The 12,423-nt window shown below is 40.9% G+C and overlaps 1 protein-coding gene across 1 annotated transcript; it reads right to left on the minus strand.

Moving 5' to 3' along the window:
• Nucleotides 1-1,586: 1,586 nt before the first annotated feature.
• Nucleotides 1,587-12,423, minus strand: serinc1 (serine incorporator 1). Its single transcript, XM_026142395.2, has 10 exons — nucleotides 12,264-12,423; nucleotides 11,567-11,728; nucleotides 8,815-9,008; nucleotides 7,219-7,298; nucleotides 6,862-6,999; nucleotides 6,398-6,567; nucleotides 6,020-6,110; nucleotides 3,169-3,310; nucleotides 2,808-3,032; nucleotides 1,587-2,561 (listed from the first exon to the last, which is right to left on the minus strand). The coding sequence occupies exons 1-10, from the start codon at nucleotides 12,300-12,302 to the stop codon at nucleotides 2,423-2,425; spliced, it is 1,380 nt and encodes a 459-aa protein (XP_025998180.1). The 5' UTR covers nucleotides 12,303-12,423; the 3' UTR covers nucleotides 1,587-2,422.

A 12,423-nucleotide genomic window follows, 5' to 3' on the forward strand; every position in this document is an offset into this window, starting at 1 on the left:
CTTCACTCACTATGTGTTAATAGACCTCTCTGCATTGAATCATACCTGTTATTAATCTCTGGCTCTCTTCCACAGCATGTTTTTTATCCTGTCTTCCTTGTCTCACCCCAGATGGCCCCGCCCCTCCCTGAGCCTGGTTCTGCTGGAGGTTTCTTCCTGTTAAAAGGGAGTTTTTCCTTCCTACTGTCGCCAAAGTGCTTGCTCATAGGGGGCCATATGACTGTTCGGTTTTCCTCTGTATGTATTATCGTGGGGGTACCTTACAGTATAAAGCACCTTGAGACGACTGTTGTTGTGACTTGGTGCTGTAAAAAAAAATTGAATTGAACTGAAGTAAATACAAATAGCAATTTAAACGATGACTTATTTGTTGAGGAATAAAAATATCCAATCCTACTGGTCCTGTGTGAAAAATAGTTGTAAGTTGTTAAGCTAAAGATTAATCATAGAAAAATAATTTAGGTTTAAACCGAATGAGAAAATGTAACATGTGAAATAAAGTGTCCAAGCATGCCAGGAACATGCTTGGATGTAGTTATGTGGAAGTATAAAAGTGCTGAGCAGAGAAGGCAAACTGTTATTCCTTGTTTCAAGCTGGTGAGCAGACGGGTGACTGATCTGTGGGATCTGCAGTAGAAATAGTTGAAACGAGGAGCGGCAGGGGAATAGCCAAATCCCAACCACTGCACGCATCTACTCTTTGCCCCCATTATTGTCAGAAACCCATCAGAGACAGGTTATATTTTTATGCCTTAGTTTAGCTTGTGTTCATTGCTTATTTTATTTGACCTCTGAATGTACTCGAGTATTTATATATTTTTGCATTGAAGTTACATTTAACTAGGGCACGTAGACAGACGTAGCTAAAATGGAAATTTTCACCTTTTGAATATTTATTATTGTTCATTAATAAGAAAATGATTTATCTGATTAATTGGTGGAATACTCAATAATTACTTGATGAGCTCTACACCTCACTGCAACAAAAGGAATCCTTTGCAAATGTTGACATACAAGCACTGAGAAGAGATGCACTTTATTTGTCCTCTATTTGATACATTCCTTTATTACAGCAGTTGAAATTAATATCTGCAGAGCGCAGTACTGTATTATAGATGAAGATTATATTTGGTACAAAAGATTTCCACCTGAATCTTTTGGTACACGGCCTGCATAAACTGAAGAACACTGCAAGATATCCAGAAAGTGGAAAACTGTCGTTGATGAGCACTTAAAAAAATAAAATACAGGTCTAACTGCCTGGACGCAAACTACAAAGAAGTGAGCAAAATTGAAGATAAATGTAAACGCCTATAAATAGAAAAATAACTTTAGAGTTTCCTGCCACTACCCTGGTGGTTTTTCATGTTACTGCCATCTCATCTTGTGATTTCAGCTTGGATTTAATGGTATTAAGCATGATGAGATGAGATTTCCTTTCAGGAAACAAATGACTGAACACTGTGTGACACATTACCACAGGAGACCTTTAGGTTCAGAGCTCAATGAGTGTTTTGGTGGACCTACCAAATAATGGTGAAGCTGACAACTGTGTACGACCCAGCTAAACAACAAACAACAACAAATTAGACTTGACTCCCCCCGCCCATATTTCTTTTATTAAATCAGTTACAATATACTGTTAGGTCAAGAAGAAAAAAAAATATCACAGATGAGAGTCAAACACATCCACAATATGTCTGAAACAAGCTAATGCGCTACGCAAGAACTTATCAGGAAGCTTGTCAAGCAGTCAAAACCACAAATGTTATCAAAAAGCAAGTCAGAAGCAACAAAAACAAGAATGCATCTTGTTACTCAATTAGCTGAGCGTGTGCAGACATGTGCAATATAAAGAAGAACTATCTACACCAACACATATGCACAACACTGCTCACGCAGGGTGATGGAGCCAGTGGGAACCTACTCTTGCTTCTAAATGTCACAGCTGCTCATGCACAACTCAAAAGAATAAAAACATTTTTTCCCTTTTTTAAACAGGAAACAGCATACAGAACATTACAGTGCAGAGTTGATGTGCACGCAGGATCATAGGAACCTTTTCAGATACAACTACTGTTAACATCACGTCGAGTTTTCAAAGAAAAACGTGCAAGTCGTCACTGGGTTTAACAGGATATACTAATGACTGCAATGAACTGTTAAGGATTCATGAGAATGGGCTGAAGTCACAGCTGGAAAAAACAAAAACAAAACAAAACACATGAACGTCCTGACTAGTTCATCACCTTCTGGTTATGTAGCTACACTCAGCAATACAAGCAACTCACCAGAGCCAATAAACAACCATTCCTTCAGCACTGACTCATGCAATGTTATTTAACTACTAAGTTTCTTAATTTGCAGTAACAAAACACAGGTGAAAGCTTCAATATTTGGAGCAGTGGGACAGTGTGCAGTTTCAGTCAAAGTCCCTATTGACCAGGACCAGTGGAGCCACCAATGTCCACACATAGAGTGCGATGCAGATCCAGCTGGAGGAGATCTTCACCCACACAGACGGCCACTTGCTGGTGATGGCCTCATACTTGGAGTCAGGGCTGCGGACACACACAAACAAAGTGGACTAGTTGCTTCTATCCAAATAATATACCTTAGCAGAAACACAAAACGCGCCTTATTTGGACCTAAACCCCACATATGAGGTAAGAAATCCAGAGCAAAGGTAACGTCTCTGACTATGGAAGACTGCGCAACTTTAAACTTATTGTGGACAAAACCCATGAAATAACAAATATAAAGTACAAAGACAGACTTATACAGGTCTCCTACAGCGTGAAACCTACCTATACCAGTTGGTGAGGGTCATCATGATGTAGAGCGACGCAAGGAACAACATGAAGTGGAAGAAAGAGTAAGAATACGTGACACCATCTTTCTCATTGTCCACAGCTCTGTTGGGGCCGTTTCCCTCCTCAAAGCTGTCCGTCTGAGGCCCATCTTCAATGAGAGCAGACTCATCACTGGTCAGAGTCAGCTTGTTGACTTGGGCATTGGATGAATTGCGGATGCTGACGAATAAACAGAGGGCTACAGTTAGAATCGTGCTATCCACAAAGAGACAGCCTGCGGGTTAGTAAATGAACCATTTAGTTGTCTGGGTGTTTGCAAGTTTAGAATTACAAAGATAATTAAGGAGTTCCATACCTGGAGTAAAGGACACACATGAGGAAAAGGATCAATCCCACAATCCCTTGGGCATCCCACCACTGAACCACATGGTTCTGACTGCCAGGACTTGTGGTGTTTAGCCCAATAATGCCCAGAAGGCTTGGGTTACATTTCCTGTCTGAGAGACAAGAAGAGATTCTTTAATTATCTAATTACCGTCATCTGCACAGCCACTGAAGTCTATTCAAATGCACTACATGTCAGTGGTATCAGTAGCGTTTAGCATTCAGGAAGGTGTTCTATCCATCTATATTCTTAGTGTGCTCCTGTACTTCCTTTCCTTCCTGTTGCCACCAACCCAGTGAAGAGGTAGAAGACAGCAATGCCCTGCAGGAATGCTCTGACACTACAGACATGTTCTGTGATCCAAATGGAAATGATAGCTATAGCATCACAGACTACATCACTGACTGTATACATTTCTGTGAGGATCGTCCCAACCAGGACTGTATGCAGTTTTCCTAACAACAAGCACTGGATCACCATCGACACTACACTGATTGGATGTACTAAGGGTGGGCAGGAGTCAGAGTACAGAGAGCTGGTGAGGAAGAAATCCCCTCGTTCTGAATGTAATCAAGACAACAGAGATGGCAGTTGACTTCCAAAAGAAAAAGTCTTCAGCTAGGCCCATCAACATCATGGGTGAGGAGGTGGAAACAGTGGAGAGCTACTGGTAGTTTACATTGATGCTGTTTATAAGAAGGGGAAGCTCAGATCCTTTAATGTGTTGGAGGTGATCTACCAGTCTGGCCATCTAATTTGCTGTTGTCTGCTGGCGGAAAGCATCAGCGCCAGAGTCCGTAGGCTTTGAGTCGGTGAGGGACAAACTGCTCTCCATTATGGACAAGCCAGCATCACTCCACACTTCGAAGGCAGCAAAGCTCCTTCCTTCATTCTTCCTCAGTGTGATTCAACCCCGCTGCCTCAAACAACACTACAGAAACTCATTCCTACTGTTTTATAGAGAACAGTACAGTAACTACTTGTTCTACGACAGCAGATCACACCTATTAGCCAAACCATCCCACACATATTTTTGTATTATACCTTCATGCAGCAGTTTCTTAGATTAATAGTGGACATATTTATCAACACAATTTGCAGTACTCTGCAAAACGTCAGTCTTAATTTTACTGTTTCTTTTAAACCAACTTCGTTGCTACTTTTTTAAAAATCACTGTTGTATTTGTAAATCTTTGCATGTGCATTTATTAGCGTCCGCACTAGGCATCTGTGGCACTCTGTTTATTGTACACTGCAGTATTTTTATTCTTTGTCCAGCTGCTCTAACACAACAGTTTTCCTTGTGGGATCTATCTGGACCAATAGAAACACCCATATTCACAAGTAGAGTGTGACCATGTGGAGAGAATGGAACTGATAAATCACACAATAGATCGATGCAGCATGAAGCATCCCAAAAATACACAGGCCCACATTAGATAAAAACTATTATTGATCAGTTTGAGAATAAAGTTGAAATCCGTTGGTGTCAAACTGATTCTCAAAGCAGCGTTCCGGGATCACTGCTGGCTTTGGGTGGGCACCTGTCCGTTCACGTCAGAGCATGGGGTAGATGTGGACGGACGTGTATCTGTGTGTGTGGGGCTAGGCCTGGGTCTGGGGGTCAGTTATGGGCACATACCAGTAGGGCTGCTCAATTAATCGAATTTTAATCACGATTACGATCTGGGCTTTCAACGATCATTAAAAATGACTGAGCCGATTATTAGCCCCTCCCTCATTTATCTGCGACACCTTAAAGGCCGGTCCGTGAAAATATTGTCCGTGGCGCAAAAAAGGGTGGAGACCGCTGATTAAGAGGACCCGAGGGAAGCTCGGAAAGCTAAGCAGAAGTTATTTGGAGAGTGACTGCCGTTGGTTGAAAAGAGAGGTTAAAAAAAACAAACTTCAGTGGTGTTGCACACTATTTTATATTATTTTTTTAAAGTCATTGTTAACCCTTTAAAGCCGGTCAGAGCAGCACGCTCCGTTTTGCGTAACTATTTTTAAATCCCTGTAGAACCTGAACCGTGTAAGCTAGCGCAATAATTTGTTTTGCATATGAAACCGGAGGAGTTGTACTTACATCTTATGCCATCAGCTTGTCCTCGGTCACGGTTTCGTTCCACATATAGCTTTGCAAAAATTGCATAAAAAGCGCTTGCAGGAACAAAAACATAATATTCCAGAAACACGCTTTGCCGTTCCTATCAGCTGTTCGTAACACTTCCCACAGTGAAATGAGGCACATGCTGTTTTCTTTGCAAATTTGCATCATAGGATTGTTTTTTGTTTTTCCTGCAGTATATAAAAATTGCTGTATCTCCAAAATAAAACTATGAAGACACTCAAAATAAATTTCCTGTGGTGGGAAACTATTTTTTGCAACTTTATTGTATTTAAAGTTTTGAGGGATAAACCTCTTAAATTTCTCCAAGTAGAAATATATGTAAACAAAACAAAAGCGATTTTCAATTTTTTTTGTAGTTTATTGCACTTTTTTGCAATTTATGTAATTACTATGGACTTCATGCATACATATTATTAAAATATGGGCTATAACAGTTGTATTGATGTATAGCAACTTGAAATGCTCCCACAAATGGCACTACAGCATGTAAAAAAAATAAATAAAAATAATATAAACTCTGGTGGACTTGGTTCTATAGTAGGTCTTAAAGGGTTAAATAAATATCGTCAAATAATCGTGATCTCAATTTCAGTGAAAATAATCGTGATTATCATTTTTGCCATAATCGAGGAGCCCTACATACCAGTACACTGCAAAACACAGCAGGCTGAAAAGCTTTTGTTTTCTTACCAGGCTCATTGGTCATAGCAGACCAGGTCAGGTACATGGTGTACAATGTCACCAGAGAAGACTGCAACAGGCCAGACCTGGGCTGGGACTCCTGTACATGACACACCACACATCAGTTATCTCTAATTTCTAACAACAACTTTCATACATGACACATTCTGAATTATATTAGGCGACACCTCCATGACTCCATCATCTCATGTCTGACTCATCTTGCTATAATTCATGCCATTATTCTTTTAGTGTTACATTGCATAACATCACTTCATAATAAAGCCCTACATATCCTGTCATGTTAATATGATTAATGCATCTTACTACTACATATAAAAGCTGAACATGTCGAGTCATCTAATGTACACAAGAAGTGGTGTGAACCTGGATCTGTGGCAGGATGGACATGACGGAGGCAGCGATGCAGAGGAGCATGTTGATGCTTATGAAGACCTTGTTTTCAGTGCAGCCATCAGAGTGGGTGTAGTAGACATAGAACATGACCAGAGACACCAGAGACAGCAGGTAGCTGACTGTGGTGACTGACAGCAGAGCTGTGAACATACAAAAACAAAGAAACCTCATTAACATAGAGTTGTGTTAATCTTTTCCAGCTGATGGAAACACCACCTTGAATTGTTTACTTGTCATATAAAACAAATACACCCAAGCGTACACCTAATTATTTCTTGTGACTGTTGTAATTAATAACATAAAAATAAGTCTTAAGTAAATCCTATTTTTCCAGCTATGACCAAAACATTTTTGTCTGCACTTCAAATCTATTAGATCAAAGACAGAGCTCTTTAGTCATCTCCACGAGTATCCTCTATCACTTGTCATCATACCTGCATACCAACAGCGAGAGTTGCCCTCCTCCATCTTCTCCACCCAAGACTCGTTCCAAGAATGGGCAAAGTCGATGAGTAAAACAAGCTGGATAAGGATGAAACAGAAGGCCCCCGCCATACCGATGTAGAACCACACTGTGGATCAGAGTGAGAGAAAGAACGTCACACAAAGGACACTAATATAATGAAACCTCCAGTTTAGTGTGAGATGAATAGAGAGCTTTAATCTGGCACATTCACATTTCTTTATTCTTGTCCTTTAATGTGCACTGTAAAATGAAACAAGGTGTGTGTGTGCAATCAATGATCAATGTAATCAATTGGACTAAGTGAGAGTGAACCAAAAACAGTTACCAGTAGTGAAGGGCCCTTCTGAGATGAAGAAGGATCCAACAGTGATGGCAACAGCTGCTGCAAACTTGAAGAACCAAAACCTGACAAACAGAACATAAAGAAATTAACAATCAGATTACTGCTGAAAACGTTTGCAGATGTTGTCATTCAAGTACATTAATGGTAACATGTTTTAAACGTGCAATGATGGACATCAGGAAACTGTGAGCAACACATCTGGTGCTGTGCTATTTAAATAAAACTGAATTTAATTGAAAATGCTTCTTATATTCATGAAAATAATCACTAGCTGCAGTCCTAAGTGGGATGTTCCGCAGTAAAGATGGCCTTTCACTCCCTGCTGCTAGTTTTGATGTGAGCTATAACAACAACACGTTCCAGCTTGTCACATGTTCTAATAACATGATATGTTTGGCATGTTTAAAGCAGGTAATCAATAGGGGTGGGTTTTTATAATCGATTTATTGATTAAAATCGATTCTGGCTTGGATAACGTAAAATCGATTCATTAAAATCCTGAATCGATTTTTTAATATTAATGTATTTTGCCCGAAGTGCCAGAATCTCAGGTGAAAGATCACAAAATTTCAACAACCACCAAACAGCTAAGACAGTAAATGAGAGCAGGAACACGACTTCTGCACAAAGATGTAAACACACAGCGCGACCCGCGGATCAGAATCAGTGAGATGTCGCCTTTCTCACCTGACGGCACGGACACGGTCGGGGCTGAAAGCCGACGGCTGCTGATTCTGATCCGCGGGTCCGCGCTGTGTTTACGCCCTTTTTGCGCTGATCATATGGCTGTTAGTTTTATCTCTCTCCAAACAATATTGACCGAACCAGCAGCAAAAGAAGATCCAAACTACGCTTCACATAAACATCGTCATGAATTCCCTCTGACTTTTGCTGACTTTTCAGGATAAAAATCACACTTCATGCACAGCTCTCTCTCTCTCTCTCTCTCTCTCTCTTCTGCATTATTCGCTTGCTTGTTACGCACAAGTCTACCGTTGTTTACAGCGCTGTCAGCCGACGTTTTTTTTCCTCCCTTTTACTTACTTCCGAAAAGTAAACCTAATTTCTGCCGTTCAATACTGAACAAATTTAAACTTTTTAAAATTAAGCAAAATGCAAAACGCTCAGCCGTGTCTCTAATAAAACAGCTGTAACTTCAGAGGTAATGTTCATGTGTTGATTAATGGTTTTCTTTCATTTTTGATGTACTGCAGAATATTTTTATAAAATCCCAGGCCAGGAAAATCACCTTCATGTTTTTCTGTGTTTTATCTTCAGCTACTTTGACACAAAGGCCTCTGCTGTGATGCTCACACCTTTGATAAAGTCTTGCGTGTGTCAGCTTCCTTTTAATAGATACAAAAATATGTAAATGTACTGATCTGAATTATAATATTTCTGACTGTCAAAATTTCCCAGATTCAAATCGAATCGATTCGGGACCTTGTGAATCGGAATTGAATCAATTCTAGAAATCAGTGACGATACCCAGCCCTAGTAATCAATCCATCAAATCTCAATAAAACCTGACTTTGTGTCATAGCAGACATGATGTGGAAGATGGACATGCTGACTCACCCGTTGTGGAGTGCAGCACGGGGGTCTTTACTGCTCTTGACTTTGATCATGAGCAGAGAGAAAAGCAGGAAGAACATAGCCATTCCGAAGCAAACACGGTACACGGCCTTGTAGCCAACCAGCACATCACAGTTCACATGTCCCTCCACACCAGGAATAGACGAACCCCTCCCTCCTTCACAGAAACCTGGAATCTAGAGCAACATAAAAAGAGACAATGTATACAGGTGTGTCGTAGTGCAGCACCCGCCACGAAAGGGCAAAGGAGCCACTGGATGCAACAGAGGCACTGTACTGCGAGCCAAAGAAAATCCACAGAGATCCCACAGGTCAATTATCCACCTGTCAAGTGCAGGCTGGACATGAGCTAGCCAAAATTATCCTTTAACATGTTGCATTTTGTACTCAAACGACGTGTCGGTCATACAAACACCACCACTGGATACATCAAAGCTAATATTTGCCTCTTTTCTAACTTTTCTTTTGGTCAGATATGTCACGCTTAGATATTTTAGAGCAAACACATTTCAGTATTAGACAAAGATAACCTGAGTCAATAGAGAGCAATTTAAAATGATGATTTCATTTATTAAGAGAAAAGTTATCTGAACTGAATCTGTTGTAGTTGCTTTTGTTTTAAGACAATTAGTGTTGCTTAATGTCACTAACACAACTGCTTGCACAAGGCCATACAAAGCTATCTTGAAAATGGAAATTGGTCTGGTTCTTATACAGCGGTCAAAGTGCTTGAGCACACTTGGGTTATGCAGCAGGACAATGACCCAAAGCACAACAGCAAGTGGTGGTTCCATCTCTCCAGTCTGCATGCCAAATATCCGCATTCATTGGATGCATGTGTGTAAATGTTAAATGGAAAAAAATAGAGCTAGATAGATCCAGCATAGAAAAACGTAGAAAAAAGTGCTTGGGTGAAAGAGACAAGTTGAATAAAGCACCGAGTGCTCAGGTAGAGTACAAAAGTGCTACATAAGAACCAGTCCAATGATCATTTGACTAGTCAAAGCCTGGACTTAAATTTAACCAAGGTCATGAACTTAAAATCCTCTTTTGTCGCTGAATTAAAACAATTCTGCAAAGAGGGGGCAAAAGTTCCTCCACAGTGATGTGGTACACTCACCGTCAGTTATCACAAAACAAGGAGGATGCAATCAGTTATTACGTTTGAGGGGCAATAACTTTTCCATTAGAGCATTTGTAGCTTTTCCATTAAATCAAATTATCATTTAAAAAAATTTACATTTACTTGGATAATCTCTGTCAATGTTCAAATGTGAAAAATTAGTGATGTTTGCGACTAGCCGACTAATCGTTGTCACTATTTGGTACCAGATTTGATGCCTAATGCTGGTAAATTGTTGGATCATAAATGTTATGCAGCCATCTGCCACTAGATGGAGCACTGTTGAAAAAACACCAAAAATCTGTTATTCTAATAGTGATGGCCTGGATTGAGACAGCTATACAAACGGCGGACAATGGCTTTCTTCGAAGGGCGGATGGTCTCTCCCTTTGCGAGGCTGAGGAGTTGGATCATTATGGAGGAGTTCAGAGTAGAGTAGCTGCAGCTCTACACAAAAAGGAGATGGCTAAAGCTGTCACCTCCTGGGTAAGGTGTCTAAGCTGGGCGCGTCATATCGGAGGAGGCCGCAGCGCAGACCCAGGACACACCAATGGCTGGATGTTTCCCCGGATAACCTCGAGGAGGTGATGAGAAGGAGGTCTGGGCTCCCCTGCTGCTGCCCCCGCGACCAGACTTCAATAAACGGAAAAAATGGCTGCAAAATTTGTTGTTTTCTTATTTTTAGATTTGAACTTTTATTGAAGTCGTTGTCATGAATTTTCAGTGTGCATCGTTCATGATGCAGTGCCACACTGTTCAGTTACAGTTTTAGTTTTTCAGATGTTCATTTGTCCTATTTTAATAATTCGTGAACATGTTTCCATAACATATTTAACATTGGTTTATCGGAAGGGTTTTTCCTCTTTGGTGTCTATTTTGAGTATAACGTGTTGATGATGAATGACAAGAGGTGGCGCCCATCTAAACAGCACTGAAGAATCGGATTAATGGTTTGAAATGCCTTTTTATTAGTTTTTGACATTTTCCACTAAACTGTTCTCAAATGTAACATATTATCTTAGTGTTTCTGACTTGTCAGTTATTCTAGTATTAGAGTGTTGTCTCACTTGCTTAGTTGAGAAACAAAAAACCCCCCCAAAGAATGAGGTTTTTCACAGCACTGCAGCTTCCAAACACGGCCGACTGAACACCGTTAAAACTTTTTTCCAAACATCCCACCAGATTATTTTGTTATAGCCGATATTATACAACAAAGCTGCACAAACAGAAAAAAGGGGATTGAGGCCACTGTAGGGATCAACATAAAAACAGTTACCACGTGAGAGGAAAGATCACAGTATTTTCACAGCCGTGTATAGTTCTCTTGGTGTGAATATCACACATATTTAAGTATTTAACAGTTGGAACGGGCAGGTATGGCTCATTAGGAGAATACGGTGATTAACAACTGGTAAGCTACTTAACAGCAAACAAGGACCATGTGTCTTACATAATTAGGAGCAATGAACCAAACTATATTTACTCTCACTGCAGAATCCTGTTAAAGCCTTAGCAAACTAAAATATCCATGAGAGTGTTTTCATAACTTGTGACATCTCTGTGCTGCAGGAGATATTCCAAGGCTAGTTTTATGTCAGGAACACTGCGTACCTTCTTGAGCTGGCCCTCCATGCCAGGCATCAACATGATACAGGCAACAGCCACTCCCAGAAGCAGGAAGAAGGCATAGATGAGGCGAGTCACTGTGGAATTATTTCCACTGGGGCAGCATCGACATAGCAGACAGGGGGCGCTGCCACAGAGACACGGGATCTACATACACACATGGGAACAAGTCGAGTATTAGAGTTAAGCACAGATATTTCAAAGCTCATTGGTTAACAGGAATAACGGTAATCATTTAGTTCCTAGAAGCACCTCGTGTCTGTAAGTGTATCTGTCCGTTTCACATGACACGAACCTGCTGCGTGCAGCGGATACCGCACTGTGTTTACAAGGTTGAGCTAACGTCACACCCCGGTGTTTTCATTTCACGGACAGTGTGTTTACGAGCCATCACTGTAACATGAACATCAACAGGCCTGCTGGATGGGAGGTAGTACGGCGATGGTTCGCATAATCGGCTCCGTCTAACTAAAAGCGCAGTAACACGCTCACAGTAACTGAATCACTAAAGTGTGTTATGAGCCAAACGGTGATGTTAGTATGTCTGCGCCACAGACGCTCATCGTGTTGGCCTGACATTTTCCTCCTGCGCAGTCACTGCAACATTTGTTAAATCGAGGCAGCTAAAACGTCCTGTCGCTGTTAAAACTGTTCTCACAGTCAAATGAAGAATGATACTGACCCAGCTTGCCATCGAGCACAAACCCAAAACAGCTCCCATGATCGCTGTTGTTGTTCTTTTGTTGTCCAACAGCAGACCGCTCCAAGAGCTCGGTTGACAATTTAAGAGAAGATGGCTGACGCCCGGACACTGGCTTCTTTTGCGTCATAAGGCGACAGTG

The sequence above is a fragment of the Astatotilapia calliptera genome, chromosome 15 (assembly GCF_964374335.1).
Source record: "Astatotilapia calliptera chromosome 15, fAstCal68.1, whole genome shotgun sequence".
In the NCBI taxonomy this organism is placed as follows: Eukaryota; Metazoa; Chordata; class Actinopteri; order Cichliformes; family Cichlidae; genus Astatotilapia; species Astatotilapia calliptera.